Raw genomic sequence first — 16,746 nt, 5'->3', positions numbered from 1 at the left:
CTAAAGCCGAAACCACGCACGGAGCATTTTAAGGGAAACCAGGTTTGCTGATCTCAGTCCATCTGGGTTCCCAATTCTGCCAAGTTCAGTACATCGTGTCTATTTTTGTAACAGACTTCAGAATAAGAACGGGACATGTGCCATGGCATAATGTCACTGTCCTAAGAAAAAGTACATGTGCTAGACTTAAAATACATCAGCTTTAAAATTGCCACCTAAGGATTGTTTCTATGGTACCAGCCTATTTAAAGTTGTCACTGAGCCAGGCTCCCCACACCCCACACGATCTTTTGAGTGGATGCAGAAACTGCACAGGGAGTGGTCAGGAACACAGGCAGCGGGTGGCAATGGAGGTGCTCTCTGATACCTTAGAGAAGAAAGTGGATGCTGAAGCTGATTTCCCTGCATTCCTGGGAGTCAGGCTCAGTTCTGTTCTCTTGCTGCATGCTGCAGGCATCTGCCCTTGTTCAGGGGTCGGTGAGGGTAGGGGGTGAACCATGAGTGTCCGAGGGCCCTGCCATACTCCTAAGGAGCCTTGTTGTTTACGGACACAATCTGGGATGGCCACAAGTGTGAGTACCTCCCTGGGAATCTAGACATGGGACTGGATGTCCCCAAGCCCCAAGGCTAGCATTCGAACAAAGAAGGTTTGGGGTGGGGGTTGGTTCCAGACAGGATTTTAGGCAACAGGCTGTGTATGTAGCCTCAGTGGTTCTGGAACTCACTCTGTAGACCAGGCTGGCCTCGAACTCAGAGACCTGCCTGCCTTTGCCCAAAGAGTACTGGGATTAAAGGTATGCACCTCCACCATTCGGACTTGAACTGAGAAATCTTGATGAAAAAGGACATTGCACCAACCTTTGAGGTCAGGGGGTCTTTCCATGTAGAGTGAAGTCATTAGCTTAAGTTCCAGGGTCCCATACCCATCCTATTTCCTGTTACTTTTCAGAAAGAAGGGGGTAAAGGGAGAGGGGGAGAGGGAGAGAGAGGGAGAGAGATGGGGGAAGGAGAGAGAGGGAGAGAGAGGACTAGCTGTGGTGGCTATGGCTTTTTTTGGTTGTCAACTTGACTGTATCTAGAATGAACTACAATCCAGAAACGTGGGGGGGGGGTGGCAGGGACACACCTGCTATCCCCATCTTGAGGCTGGAAGACACGCCTTTTATCTGGCTCTTGAGGCGGGATCTCATGCTCTTCTTAATTGATCTGGGTCACACCCAGAGGCCCATATAAGGACAATGGAAGAAGGAAGTATTCACTCTTCTTTGTCTGTATGGCACTAACTTTGCGGGCACATCCTCTGGAGCCTCCTTCCTCAGCATACCAGTTTATATGGCAGATAGAACTGACCAGCTAAGAGATCCAGCCTTGCGGTACTGAGCAGCTACTGGGCTTACCAGTCACAGCTGGACAGAATCATTGGCTTGATTGGACTGCAGCCTGTAAGTCATTCCAATAAATTCCATATGTATAATATATAAATTATACCCTAATACACTAGCCTTGGGGACAGCCAGGCTCATGTCTGTGAAATCTTCCAACCCTCAGAAAGGTATAAAAACTTCATTGTGGATACTGAGTCCCCTATAGGAAGCCCCTGCTATACTGTCTACTTATACTGCTGGAACCCTGAACGCTCCTTAGAGCCTCTACCATGCTACTCTGTCTGTCTGTGGTGTTAATAGCTTTTCTAATGAATTTGTCACTAACCAGAGATTTGTTTCCGTGTCCCTTTTAATGCTCCCTGCAAACCATGTTGCTTAGTATATTGCTTGGGTCTGGCTCCTAGGAATTCAGTACATTTAAAAAAGGACTAGTGAATGAATGAATGAATAAATGAGTAAACTTACCAGCCAGCTCTAGGTGTCCCAGTTGGCTTTAGTTAACTTGACACTGTTATCTGAGAGGAGAGTTTTGATGAATTTTCCAGAACACAAGGGCCCATGGACATATCTATTCGGAATGGTCTTGATAGTCACTGTTGGGGTCTGAAAATCCAAAACGACCCACGTAGTCAGAAGAGTCCAGCAAAGCAAGATCTTCATCCTAATCAGGGAGCAAAAGCTGACCCGTCAGGGACAAGAGAATGCACCTGGGAGCTGGCTGCATCTTCGGACATTCATCTTAGTAAATACTGTACTCAGGCTGCTACTGTTCCATCGGGGCCACAGACTCAGGAGCTGAGCTTTGTTCGACCCCACACCAGAATGTGATAGAGTTTAAGAGCCCAAAACCTACAAACATCTGCGCCAGTTTACAGTCAGAACCATTTCTTCTCTCGTACTTAGGAACAATCATTTCAGTTTGCAGTACAAAGAATTAGGGATTTGGCTAGCCACATGGAGACCACCCCTAGAGCCTGGGAACCTGAACTTCCTTTCACCTTATGACCAAAATGGAGTCTGAAAACGAAATGCCAGTACTTAGGATGACTCATTTGTTTGACCCTAGCATTACCTGATACAGGAGTACCCCCACTCACTGTGAGTGGGCCAGAACGTTGAACAAGCAATCTTCCTCCATGGTTCTTGCCTTCAGTTCCTGTCCAGACTTCCCTCAATGGCAGACTCATTAAAAAACAGAACCTGCCTCTAGGGAAGCCGTTCTTCACCTTCCTAAGGTTGCGACCCTTTAATACAGCTAGCTATTCATGGGCTGGAAGGATGGCTCAGCGGTTAGGAGCCCTGATTGCTCTTCCAGAGATCCTGAGTTCAATTCCCAGCAACCATGGAGGCTCACAACCATCTGTGGTGAGATCTGACGCCCTCTTCTGGTGTGTCTGAAGAGAGCAAAGATGTACTCATATTAAAAAAAATAACAGGTATTCATGTTGTGGTGATTCCCAACCATAAAATTGTTTTTACTGCTACTTCCTAACTGTAATTTCATTACTGCTATGAATCATAATGTAAATATTTTTGGAGATAGAGGCTTGCCAAGGCCTCATGACCTGGGCTGAGAAACACAGCTCTAAGTGGAGCCATGCTTTCTTCTCTTCCCTTAAGGGTTAACCCAGTGGGGGAAAATCAAGGATCTGTTTAAAGGTGCTTATCTTTAATGGACATTCCCAGAAATCCCATCCAGGTTCTGCTGGGTCTTTCTGAGTTCTGACTCAGAAGGGTAGAACTATTCCTTTTTGTTTCTTTCTTGTCTCCTCCATCTGTCTGTCTGTCTCTCTCTGAAAGGTCTCATTGTTTAGCCCTGGGTGTCACTGAGGTCCAACCTTCTCTGCCTTCCCCACTGCTGGGATTACAGGTGTGTCTCTTTTTCTTTTCCATTCGGAGTCTGGTCACAGCCTAAGTGTGACAAGGTTGTTTTGCTCTGTTTAATCAAAGATGGCTGGCTTGCTTAAGGTCCAGTATTCCATAGCTCCCAACCCACATCTAGTGAACTCCTGTAGCATATATCAAGCCCCAAACACAGGACCTTTTTGAGACCTGCCCATCATAAGCTTCCTCTTTGTGAGGATTATGAAGTGCCAATCACATCAGATTGACGTCGAGCTCCCAGCAGCAAGGTGACTCACAGACAGTACCTGCGTCAGAATGGAACTGAAGTACCCTTGTGGCTTGGGTGTGCTTGCCTGCCAGCTTGGGGTCACTGCCTTGCTGGTTTACTTTCACTTTGCTCACAAACGAACATTCTTTCCCGACACAAGTATGCTCTTAACTTCCGTGTACTGGGATTTCTCGATTATTCTCTGAAGACCCCCTCCCTGCTCGTGGCCAAACTCCACAATAGCTCTCTCAGGTCACCAGACCTTTTCCCCTCGCCATTCTCCTTGGGGTAGCTGTGAGTTACAGCCTGCCTGCTCCCCCCTCTCGCTTGCTCATTTGTGTCAGTTCCTAGATGCTTTCATACATGTGACCATAAGCCCCAAGAAGGGACCGTGATTCCATAGTATCACGTTGGCTCCAACTCCCCAAGAGCCTAACAAAGTCCTCCTAACTAACATGTCCTCCTGCATGTTTTAGGTTTTATTGCTGTATGGTAAAGATCACCAGCAATCTGGGAAGGAAAGAAGTTATTTGCTTTACAGATTACAGTCCAAGGCAGACATTTTTAAAAAAGAACTGAAGCAGAAGCCACGGAGGAAGACTGCTTATTGGCTTGCTCTCTGTGCTCTCAGGCGCCCAGGAGCAGCGGTGGTACCACCCACAATGGATTGGGCCATCCCACGTTAATCATTAATCAAGTAAACCATCCCACAGTCTTGTCTACGGGCAATCTGATGTAAGCATTGAGGATCCTCCTTTTCCTAGATAACCCTAGTGTGTATCAAGCTGATGGGGGAAAAACAAAAACAAATCCAACCAACAACAAAACCCACCAAGATACAGCCTTTTAGTGTACTAGAGAGAACGAATGCGTTTGAGAACAAAGATGGCATAGGACTACGTGTAGATCGGTAAGCTGTATCAAGTCTAAGATGAAACATGCCCCTTTTTGTGGGCCAGTGGTGGTGCATGCCTGTAATCCCAGAGCTCAGGAGGCAGAAACTGTCAGATATCCGAGTTCGAGGCCAGACTGATCTACAGAGTGAGTTGCAACTCAGGACAGCCAGGGAGAGAGAAACCCTGTCTTCAAAAGCCAAAACCAACCAACCAAACAAACAGAAAACTCCCAACCTCCCTTCTTTCCCAGCACCAGAGAAATAACTAGAGCAGAGAGGAAAACTGCTTCCTGGAGAGAACGCTCGGGCATTCCTCCCGAAATTCATTCTTTAATAAATTTCCACGCTGGCTTATCCTAACCGAGCCAAGAACGAGGCACTCAGGTATTTCAGAAGAAAATAGGAACAAGGATTGGCAAAGAAAAACGGATTTATTACAGCCTGTCCACATCTGCCTAGAGACAACGACTTACGTTCCTCTGCCTTTCCTGTTTACAGAGTTACAGAAAAGATAAAGCAAAAGCCAGGAAGCACGCACACTGATGACTCCGTGAGGAGCAGCCAAGCTCTTCCTCTGGGGCTAGGCCTTATAGCCTTTCCTTCTCGCGACAAGGAGTCCTTAGGACATTTTAAAAACTCGGGGTCCCTGTGACGCTGGTTCAGACTCTGGGCCCGGCGGTTCTATCCGGCGGTGGCTTTCTTGGGGTAACGCCTTCCCCGCCTTTGGCAAACTACGACTCTGGCGCTTGCTGCACTGGGAACAGAAACCCACTCGGCTTCAGTTCCGATGGGAACCGGAAGCAGAGCGAGGCGGAATCACTAGCTTTTCCGATACGCAGACACGCCCCCTCTGGCGTTAAGTCGCTGCCGGGGCAACAGCGCGCCATTTCCGCCGCTGAATGACGCGCTTCCGGTGCGCCGACGGGACACGTCCGGGTTTCTGCCGGCGGGTCCTTCGCGAGTCTGGGAAGTTGGACAGAGGCTGTGAGGCTCGCGGTTGCTGAGCGAGGTGAGCGGGCGGTGGGGTGGCGTCCCGAGAGCGCAGGCTGAAGCTCTGCGGCAGCGGCTTCACGGTCTCCCTGCGCCCAGGTCTCCAGCCCGGCCCCCTAGGGGACGGGACCTGGGAGTGTCCGGACGCTGACACTGAATATAACCAGCCCCGAGCGCGCTTGAGCTGACCACTGTGGGATTTTTACTATCCCCTGTGCTGGGGAGGTGGCGGTATTGTAATGCCGTGGGCCCGGCTTCCTGCTCCTTTAAGAACTTTGCACTTAACGTGCACTCGTAGCTGAGTTGGAACCTGTTGAGGTTAACCGGTGCATAGTGAGGAGGAGTAGAGAGATGTTGGTAACAACGGAGCAGTTTCTCCGCTCTCAGTCTCTTGTGCACCTGAACACAATGGTGTCACGTAGTGAGTACGTTACTGTGCGTGTGCAGTGCACTGTGTCGGGGCCTTTGTATGTGATACCCACACACAGAGGTGTTCATAGAGGCGCGATTTAAACTCAGGCTGTGGTGTTAAGTGTTCCCGATTTTCACAATCATTATGAAAGATTAATTTCTCAGTCCTGACTGGTAATGACGGTGAACCTGGAACCTGACCATGGGACGGAAGTAAATGATGCTTTCTTCTTCTTCTTCTTTTTTTTTATCCTTTTCTTTTTCCTTTCCCCCTTGTTTTGTTTTGTTTTTGAGACAGAATTTCTCTGTGCCAGCCCTGGCTGTCCTGGAACTTGCTTTGTAGACTAGGCTGGCTTTGAACTCAGATCCACCTGCCTCCCTACTGCTAGAATCAAAGATGTGTATGTATCCCTATGCCTGGTGAGGGTGCTGCTTCTTGAACATCTACTGGGAGGTCAGCTTTTGTTGTTTTGTTTGTTTTGAGACTAAACTGGCTTTGAAATTACTGAGACGGACCTGCCTCTCTGCCTCCCAGGTGCTGGGAGGCTTTTGTTTTTGTTTTTTTTTGTTTTTTTTTTTAAGTATCATCTTAGTTCTTACAAGCTAGTTCTGGAACTGAATGAATGCAGTTATGAGAGCATGCCGGGTAGAAGCCTGGGTAGAACAGCTCGTTTATTCCGCACCCTCAGGTGTGACTGTAAAGTGGCCTTCAGAAAGACTGCAACCTTCCAGTCCATCAGGAACCATTCAGGTTTGGGAAGGAAAGCTTCTGTCTTGTGAAGCAGCATTTCAGAAAATGCTCTAAGGTTTCCCTGGAACTGCAAGTCAGCTAGGTGGAACTTCCTTGGAGAAGCAAAAAGACCAGCCTGGTTTCTGAGTTGTTGCTTCCTTTCTGTGGCCTGTCTGTCTGTCTGTGGCCCTGCCCCATGAATGCATGATATTTGACTCTGAAAAGACATTGTTCCTTAGAGTCCTGTGATGGCTGGGTCTGACTTGTCTCACTGTTGCAGAGCTGGCCATTTTGTCCTTGCTTAATGGCTGTTTTACTGAGTCATATCATGAGGCTAATAACTTTTTGATTCTGCAGAATCTTCTGCTGGCCTTGGCTTCTCACAATGCTTTTCTTGTCCCCTCTCTAGTGACTGGCCATGTCTCTGTCCCACTTGTACCGGGATGGGGAAGGCCACCTTGATGATGACGATGATGAGCGTGAGAACTTTGAGATCACCGACTGGGATCTCCAGAATGAGTTCAACCCCAACCGGCAGCGTCATTGGCAGACCAAGGAGGAGGCCACCTACGGGGTGTGGGCTGAGCGTGACTCGGATGAGGAGAGGCCCAGCTTTGGAGGCAAACGGTATTGTCTGCTGGGCTGTGTGCCCTGAGTCTGGAGGAATGGGAAGATGCCCCAGAAGAGTTTTCTACCCTTGTCGAATCCAGATTCTGTAGCGTCTTGCTCTGTGTTGTTGGGCTGGGGTGGCAAGCTCCTCCTAAGCAGTTCCTGTGTGATGGGAGCAGGATATGGACCGAGAAGTGCTACCGCACCACAGGCATGGCTGCTGTGGGACCATGTGTGTCACGGCACACTCAGGGCACTAGAGAATGGGGTCAGGGAGGGTCGCTCTGGAGAAGACTCTGTTGGTCCAAACAAAGGTAGAAAAGTGAGTGCTCCCCGGGGGAGTGTGGTTTTACAGCCTGGGCTACATAGTAAGATGCCCCTCACAAGGCAAGAACGAGAAGCATGTGCCTCCCATAGGACTACACTGAGAATTCTTTGATTAATTTTCCTTAGGGTTTTTAAAAGTTTATTTTATGTATGTGAGTACACTGTTGCTGTCTTCAGACACACCAGAAGAGGGCATCAGATCCCATTACAGATGGTTGTGAGTCACTGTGTGGTTGCTGGGATTTGAACTCAGGACCTTTGGAAGAGCAGTCAGTGCTCATAACCACAGAACCACCTCTCCAGCCCTACTTAGGATTTTTATCTATCTGAGTTGTTCTGTTTGATTTTTACACTTGAAATGCTATCTAAAACAAATGCTGTGTGCGTCTTCCATGCTTGCTAGAGCAAACACTAAGCTAAAACAGTCTTTGAGTTGTAAAAGGGGGCCCAGTTTGATGGCTCCGAGGTAAAGATGTTTGCCATGCATGCCTGGTTAGCTGAGTTCAGTCCCAGACGCCTACATGAAAGGGACGGGCCGCTCTACAAATTGTCCACGTGCAGTGATAATGGCATTTTTGAAATTGTCAAAGGGAAGTCAGATTATTACATTCTAATTTGAACTTATAATCAGTTCTACTGACAGTGGCAAATCTTCAGCTACAGGTTTGGATTGAACAGAGCCCATGAGTGTTAAATGTGGGCTGGAAGAGGACTCAGTAGCACTTAAGATTGAACATTGCTCTTGCAGACCTGAGTGTGGCTCCCAGCCTGTGCCCACATCAGGCAGCTCACAACTGCCTCGAATTCCATCTTTGGGGAATCTGCTTTGCATTGGGTGTCCACACTGTCATGCACTCAAACATACACAGTTATAACATTTTAAAATGATAGATGTCAGCTGATTGGAGAGCAGGTTTGAGTCCCTTTTGGCATTTGTATGTAAATCAACATATTACTGCTTTAAAGTGGGTCCCATGAGGGCCTGTCTCCTAAGGAATTCTCTTGTGAGCAGTTTCTAGGTCAGGGTGCTGCAGAAGTATTCTTCACAGACTTGGAGGCTTTGTGTCTGTTTGTAGGGCCCGAGACTATTCCGCACCCGTCAACTTTATCAGTGCGGGTCTCAAGAAAGGGGCGGCTGAGGAAGCTGACTCGGAGGACTCTGATGCTGAAGAGAAGCCTGTTAAGCAGGAAGACTTCCCAAAGGATTTAGGACCAAAGAAGTTAAAAACGGTAGGTCCCACAGGATAGTCTTCAAGTGGCACCCCTTGGAGGTCAGTGCAGTGACCTCCTCCACAGGAAGAAGCCTATGACCATGAGTGTGCTGAGCACGCGTGTGCTGCCCCTTGGGTGCTGCCCCTTGGGTCCTGCAGGCTCTCTCCTGCTCTGTGTCACTGGCATCGCTTTGGTACAAATGCTGCTTTTCATAATGCCCTGTAGCTGTCGGTGTGAGCTCCGTGGGGTTGCTGTTTCCTCTCTCACCCAAACTCATCTCCCCTTCTTTGCAGGGTGGCAATTTTAAGCCCAGTCAGAAAGGCTTTGCAGGAGGAACCAAGTCCTTCATGGACTTTGGCAGTTGGGAGAGACACACGAAAGGGATCGGGCAGAAGCTGCTGCAGAAGATGGGCTACGTCCCTGGGCGGGGCCTGGGGAAGAACGCCCAGGGTAAGTGGTGGAGGGGAGGCATGGGAGGCTCACCTTATCTACTGCTTCTTTGTAGGAAGCTCGTCGAGTGTGGGTGATGTCCTTGGTAGGTGCATAGCTGGTAACTGCAGCTGGGTTTGACAGCATGGGCCACTTGTGTTCCCTGGCTGCTTGGCTTTCTCAGGACCCAGTTTCAATAAAGTGCTTGGTTAAGCAGGAAGGAAAGTGCTAGGGTCTAAAGTGGCTGCAGACATAGCTGTTTTTACCTGGGCCATGTCTCTAAAGAAGTAACTGCTAGTCTTTTAACATCAGACAGTGTCACCTAGAACTCTAGATTTTGCCAGGTGATAGTTTGGCTGCTTCACAGCTGCCTTTGTGGTAGAGTGTGCTCTTCTAAACACCGTGTCCTCAGACTCCTGTGCCAGCCGCCTGCCCTGCTGCGGTCATTTGTGTGAGTCTGCCTGGGCCCTTAGACCAGCTCTATAGTCCTTGCTTCTTCGGGTTTCCTTTAGTCTGCAACTCAGCTTCAGGCAGGCCAGTGCACAGCATGGCACAGTGTGGCACGGCACAGCGGCCTTCACCGACTGAAGATGCGCCCTGTGCTGCTGGCTGACCAGAACCCACGCTGTTCGCCCCACTAGTCACATTGGAATACAGCACTTGCACACAGCTCACTACCTTGCCTCAGAGCCACAAGGAGCAAGAACTTAGCCTTTTTTAGCATGACCTGGGTTCAGATCAGAAGTGTCCTCTGTAACTCATACCCCAAGGCCACCCACATTCATCTCAGGTAGTGCTGAGCACCGTGCTGGGAAGAGCCTGGCAGGGCATCCCTGAGGTATCAACGGTGCCGAGTGAGGAGAGGGAAGGAAAACCTGGAGAGGGGAGCAGTCCTCATGAAAGTACTGCTCCTGACTATTTCCAGGGCTTAGCCATATTGCACAAGTTAGCTGCAAGCAGTGTGAGCCCCTTAGCAGCCAGTGTCACCCTGAGTTTACTCTCCTTGTCACACAGGCTCCTGATGCCTGTTGGTCAGTGTAGTAGGGCTGAATCCTCAGGGGGGCTCTTAGTTGTTGGGTCCCGCAGGGTGTGGCAGTGTCCTGCGCACAGGGAAGGCTCTCCTGAGTTGGTGTGCTAGTGTAAGGAGCAGGAGCGCTCTCTGGTGTCCTCACATCGGTGGCTGGGATCTGAAGTGTCTCTTGACTTTCTCCTGCCCTTCTTCAGGTATCATCAACCCCATTGAAGCCAAACAAAGAAAGGGCAAGGGAGCTGTGGGGGCCTACGGTTCGGAGAGGACCACTCAGTCTCTGCAGGACTTTCCTGTGGCCGACTCAGAAGAGGAGGCTGAAGAGGTAAGAGAGGGCCTGCCCTGTGGGGGGTGCGTGGCCTGGGACATTTCACGTAGCTGCTACCTGTGGGCTGCACATGCTGATGGCTTCTGTGTGTACCTACACCTACATATGTGGCAGGTTCTGCTGGGGTTCATTGTTCACCTGATGCCATCACGGTGACTTGAGCTTATGTGTGTGTGAGGTGGGCAGTTGTGAGACAGTGACAGGGTGGGAAGTGAGGTGCTCAGGTACATGATGCTGACTGAGGGTAGGCTCTCAGCTCAGAGATGGCCCTCAAGAGCAGGTGCCATGTTCCTGAACAGCTGCAACTCTGGATTACGTCAGTGAGACTCCAATGGCAGCCGTGGTCCTGGCCTGTAGGGTCTGCTCACTGTTCTTGTGGAGCTCTGCTGGGTGGGGCCAGTGTGCTATTTCTCAGTTCTGCAAGAGTCAGCGGAGGACCAGCAGAGCCTCTTTCTTCCTTGGGGCCCCTGCCTCTGGCATCCAGCTATCATACGTGGATGTTGGCGAGTAGTACTTGGTGGCTCAGGCATGCTAAAGGCCTAGCCCTGACTGCTGTGGAACAGGCCCCTCTTGTTGTCATTGACTGTGTCCCTCTGCCTCAGGAGTTTCAGAAGGAGCTGAGCCAGTGGAGGAAAGACCCCAGCGGGAGCAAGAAGAAGCCAAAGTACTCTTACAAGACTGTGGAGGAGCTGAAGGCCAAAGGCAGGGTCAGCAAGAAGCTCACAGCGCCTCAGAAGGAGCTGTCTCAGGTTAAGGTATGAGGGCCTCACATTGGTCCCCCCCCGGTCCCTCCCCCGTTCATCCTCTGAGGTCTTTGTCTGATAAGTAGGTTACTGGTGTGTGTGGGGGGGTGACTATGTGTGTGTCTATGCATGTGAGCATGTGTGGGTGTGTGCACAAGTGCATGTGCTTATGTCTAGTGACTTCGGTAATGCTTCTACCATAAGTACTCTGAGTGCTGAGCACAGTACGTGCCAGGCCCTTCCATGCCCTGCACCTCTCATCAGACTGTATAGTAAGCATAACTCCCAACCCAGGAGCTTCCGTGCAGCTGGCAGCTTCCTTTGGTTTGCTTTGGGTTTGGCGTAGATTCGTTTGTGGGTAGATTTTGCTGTTTGAGACGAGGAGTGCAGTAAGCGGGTGGGGAAGGCCTGCTGATGGTCAGGAATGAAACCTCTCTCCTTCACGGACTTCTGAAGTGTGGTTCTCACTGGCCCACACGTGTCAGGCCTGTCATAGTTGTACATTTTGGGGTAGCTGAGATCTTGGGGACAGCCTCGCTCTCTCTGATGGACACATGGTGGTGGTGTCACTTTCTGAGCAGCTAGGCAGCAGCGGTAGCTGGTGTGAGATGGTGTGGGTCTGACAGCTCAAGCCTGTGCAGGTACACTTGTTCTGTGGTGCTAACGGGGTGGCCTGACTGTCTCCAAGGTGATCGACATGACAGGCCGGGAGCAGAAGGTGTACTACAGCTACAGTCAGATCAGCCACAAGCACAGCGTGCCCGACGACGGGGTGCCCTTGCTGGCGCAGCTGCCTCCCACAGCTGGCAAGGAAGCCAAGGTGCCGGGCTTTGCACTGCCCGAGCTGGAGCACAACCTGCAGCTGCTCATTGAGCGCACGGAGCAGGAGATCATCCAGAGCGACCGGCAGCTGCAGTATGAGCGGGACGTGGTGGTCAGCCTGTCGCACGAGCTCGAAAAGACGGCCGAGGTCCTTGCGCATGAGGAGCGTGTCATCTCCAACCTCAGCAAGGTGCTGGCCCTGGTGGAAGAGTGTGAGCGCCGCATGCAGCCCCATGGCGCCGACCCCCTCACGCTGGATGAGTGTGCCCGCATCTTTGAGACACTGCAGGACAAGTACTATGAGGAATACCGCCTGGCGGACCGCGCAGACCTCGCTGTGGCCATCGTCTACCCGCTTGTGAAAGACTACTTCAAGGATTGGCACCCCCTTGAGGTGAGCTAGGGTGCAGCCTGCTCTTGGGCTGGGGCGAGGTTACTGAGGTGGGAGGGCTGATGATGTGCTGTTCTGCAGGACGGCAGCTACGGCACCCAGATCATCTCCAAGTGGAAGAGCCTCCTGGAGAACGACCAGCTGCTGTCTCACAGCAGCCAGGACCTGTCCTCAGACGCCTTTCACAGGTGCCAGGCCCCGCCCCACTGTGTTCCCTCACCTCCCCAAGGAGCAGGAAGTGTGCTGAAGGCAGCTGGGGAGGGGGGAACCTGGCCCTGTTGGCTCTGCTCCCCGCAGCACTACTCTGGTCTGGGGCTTGGAAACATGCTCATCCTTGTGTGTATTGGGTGTCCCCTGTGTCTGGAAGCTGGGCTCACCCTGACTGTGAGCAGCCTTCACCCAGTCTGGAAAAGGCAGTGCCAGGGACCATGAGAACCAAGAATGAGCCAGGTGTGGAGAGGACAGAGGTGTTTCAGGAGACAGTCAGGCTGTGACCCCGGATGATAGGAGCTGTGACCAGAGGCTCTTGGTGGGAAAGCACTGTCAGCTGATGACCCTGTGCCGACATTGTCAGCCACATGGCCTGTAGTAGCCCTGCCAGTGCCGGCAAGGCCAAGCCAAGCCATCACAGGGACCCCAGTGGGGACTGGCCTGAGGTTTCCTGTGGAGGTCTGTGGGCTGGCACATTTTGAGACCAGCAGTGTGGCTGACCGGCTGCCTTACCTCTTGCAGGCTCATGTGGGAGGTCTGGATGCCTTTTGTTCGAAATGTTGTCGCCCAGTGGCAACCGAGGAACTGTGAGCCAATGGTGGACTTCCTGGACAGCTGGGTGCACATCATCCCTGTGTGGATCCTGGACAATATCCTGGACCAGCTCATCTTCCCCAAGCTGCAGAAGGAGGTAGGGCGGAGCTTGGCAGCGTGTTTTAGCTGTGCAGAGTCCTGAGGGTGACAGACTGTCAGCATGGCTGGTGGCCTGCAGTGTTAGTGCAGTCTTCTCCACAGTGCCCCCTCCGACCTCCCACCTCCTACCTCCCGCAAGTGGGAGCTGCCTTCTCAGTGTCTTCACTGAACCTTGAGCGGTGCTGAGGCTTGAGTGTTTGATTTTCTTCTGCGGAGGGACCTCGAGTACAGAATGCCTACTGTTTACCTCCATGGTGGGTCTCACCCTCCACACACACCGAGGACACACAGGCCTCTCTCTAAGGACAGCACTCACTCCTGCAGGTGGACAACTGGAACCCCCTGACGGACACTGTCCCCATCCACTCCTGGATCCACCCGTGGCTGCCGCTCATGCAGGCCCGCCTGGAGCCGCTCTACTCCCCTGTTCGCAGCAAGCTGTCCAGCGCGCTGCAGAAATGGCACCCCAGTGACGCCTCAGCCAAGCTCATCCTGCAGCCCTGGAAAGAGGTCCTCACCCCGGGGTCCTGGGAGGCCTTCATGCTCAGGAACATCGTGCCCAAGCTGGGTAAGAACACAGGGACTTGCGGGTCACCTGCAGCTTACTCAGTTCCCCAAGTGACAGAGGTGGACGAGAGTGGAAGCAGGGCCTTCCTGCTGATCCTTCATAGTTTGACCAAGGTCTGCAGCGATGACTCTGGACTCTGCTCTCTGGGCTGGTTTGGATGTCAGAACCAGAAAGCCACTGGTCTGTTTGTTTTTATTAAGATTTACTTAATGTGAGTGCACTGTAGCTGTCTTCAGACACACCAGAAGAGGGCATCAGATCGCATTACAGATGGTTGTGAGCCACCATGTGGTTGCTGGGAATTGAACTCAGGACCTCTGGAACAGCAGTTAGTGCTCTAACCACTGAGCCATCTCTCCAGCCCCGGCACTGGCCTCTTAAGTGCTTGTGAATCGTAGGAATTTGCTGTGGGTAGAGTGAAGGAGCAGACGGAGACTGAAGAGTCTGCATTGCCATCTCTTGCAGGCATGTGCCTGGGCGAGCTGGTCATCAACCCCCACCAGCAGCACATGGACGCCTTTTACTGGGTGATGGACTGGGAGGGGATGATCTCCGTCTCCAGCCTGGTGGGGTTGCTGGAGAAGCATTTCTTCCCCAAGTGGCTTCAGGTGAGCACTGTGGTCCAGGAGGGACGCGGGGTGGAGGTGCAAACCCAGAGTCCTCAGTGCCCACTGCTGTCCAGGCACAGTAGTGCCCCATCTCGGCTCCTCAGACAACCTGCCGGGGATGTGGAGCTCAAGGCTTTAGCACATTGAGGCCACAGGCTGGCTCCAGATTCTACTGGTAGCTGCCAGTTGCCACAGCTCCATGCGCCCTGTAGTACACCGGGAGGATCAACACTGAATACAGCAATAGCCCCTGGGGACACTCCGCTCACTGCTATGTTAACTGTGTCCTTTGTCAGGTGCTGTGCTCCTGGCTCAGTAACAGTCCCAATTATGAGGAGATCACCAAGTGGTACCTGGGCTGGAAGTCCATGTTCTCAGACCAGGTGCTGGCGCACCCTTCTGTCAAGGACAAGTTCAACGAAGCGCTCGACATCATGAACAGGGCTGTGTCTTCCAATGTTGGTGAGTAGGTGTCTAAGCTAGGGTTTCACTGCTGTGACAGACACCAGGACCAAGGCAACTCTTACAGAGGGCAGGCTGCAGAGGCATGGCGGGGGAGGTGAGCTGAGAGTTCTAATCTTCATCTGAAGGCTGCTAGAAGACTGGCTTCCTGGCAGCTAGGATGAGAGATAATATAGTCCACACCCACAGTGATAAACCTCCAACAAGGCCACACTTCCTAATAGTGCCACTCCCGGGACCACAGTAAGGTTCCTGTTGGGGATGTCCTGGGACTGTTTCCTAAATGTGACATTGATTTTATTATTTTTTGTTTTGGTTCCTTGGGAACCTTCAGTGTTGGTTTACTCTAGACATATTCTGTAGATTTGCTGCTTAGGAGGCCTCACCATGTTGTCCTGTGCTAGGCTGACAGGAGCGGAGTCTGACCCCAGGCAGCCTTCCCACACGGCCGTGCCCATAAAGCATTTGATAGTTGCTCCTGTGTGATGCTCTGTGCCCTTGAAACATTATTAGTGCCTCCTTCACGGGCTCAGAGTTAAGCTCATATTCACGGCACTTGGCCTTGTGAATTGTTCACTGTCCAGGCCCAGGGTTGCTGTGCCATGCAAGTCCCAGCGCTGCGCTGAGTAGACCGAAGGTGGACACAGCAGAAGCAAGGCTGTTGCCACTTAACTTGATGCACAGCATGGGCCTGGGCCTCTCCTGGCTTTCTCAGTTTTCGGTGAGGCTCAGTGTTTATGAAGGGCTACGTGGCTCCTGAGTGGCAGCTGGGAGAACTGCTGTCGCCTGTACGTGTTCCCCCCTCACCCAGCCCAGCCCATGTTCTCAGCACTGCTTCTCATGCAGCCCACACAGGTTTGCATTTGGGTCATGCTTGAACCTTTAGTCACCAACTCTAGCTCCCCAGATGCATCTGCCATTTAAAGTGTTTAATTGTATGTTTATCTGCTTGGTGGATGGTGTCGTACACACAGATGCAGTGCCAGGAACAGCCAGGAGAGGGCATCAGACCCCATGGGCCTGGAGTTCGAGTGTGAGCCCTCTGAAGTGGGTGCTGGGAATCGAACTGTGTAAACATAATACGCACTCCTCACCAATGATCCCCATTTTCTGTACAACAGGGGGGCCTCTGTAGCAAGGGACAGAACAACAATCTAGGCCATGCTAGACTACAAGGTGGTGTCATAAATGGTGGCTTTAGGAGCCATGTATGTGGGCCCTTGTCTACATCTCATCTGACACGGAGGATCACTTCTGATATCTGCCATTAGCTCTGTAGCTCCCAGACCAGTTCTGTGGTGCCGACTCTCCCGAGCATGCAGGGATCATGTTAGTGCCACACACACCACGTCATGGTGCTCTGGTGTTGGTTCTGCGTACCCGGGGTCACCTCTCCTCACTGTTCTCCCTTCTCTCAGGAGCCTACATGCAGCCAGGTGCCAGGGAGAACATTGCCTACCTCACCCACACGGAGCGCAGGAAGGACTTCCAGTACGAGGCCATGCAGGAGCGCCGGGAGGCTGAGAACATGGCACAGAGGGGCATCGGTGTGGCTGCCAGCTCTGTACCCATGAACTTTAAGGACCTCATTGAGACCAAGGCAGAGGAGCACAACATTGTGTTCATGCCCGTCATTGGCAAGCGGCACGAGGGCAAGCAGCTCTACACCTTTGGCCGCATCGTCATCTACATCGACCGGGGCGTGGTGTTTGTGCAGGGCGAGAAGACCTGGGTGCCCACCTCCCTGCAGAGCCTCATTGACATGGCCAAGTAGACACTGGCCACAGACAGGT

The 16,746-nt window shown here is 51.8% G+C and overlaps 1 protein-coding gene across 1 annotated transcript; it reads left to right on the top strand.

Moving 5' to 3' along the window:
- Positions 1 to 5,312: 5,312 nt before the first annotated feature.
- Positions 5,313 to 16,727, top strand: TFIP11 (tuftelin interacting protein 11; the record flags this gene model as incomplete). The annotated part of the gene is made up of 13 exons (XM_080940502.1): positions 5,313 to 5,402; positions 6,934 to 7,151; positions 8,537 to 8,690; positions 8,966 to 9,122; positions 10,326 to 10,453; positions 11,059 to 11,211; positions 11,888 to 12,415; positions 12,494 to 12,600; positions 13,145 to 13,313; positions 13,640 to 13,883; positions 14,349 to 14,491; positions 14,788 to 14,953; positions 16,372 to 16,727. The coding sequence occupies exons 2-13, from the start codon at positions 6,943 to 6,945 to the stop codon at positions 16,725 to 16,727; spliced, it is 2,514 nt and encodes an 837-aa protein (XP_080796628.1). The 5' UTR covers positions 5,313 to 5,402; positions 6,934 to 6,942.
- Between the last annotated feature and the right edge of the window lie 19 nt (positions 16,728 to 16,746).

Source organism: Micromys minutus (assembly GCF_963924665.1).
Source record: "Micromys minutus genome assembly, chromosome: 29".
Taxonomy (NCBI): Eukaryota; Metazoa; Chordata; class Mammalia; order Rodentia; family Muridae; genus Micromys; species Micromys minutus.
The sequence above is the reverse complement of the archived record's forward strand: the minus strand, read 5'-3'. Positions and strand labels throughout refer to the sequence as shown.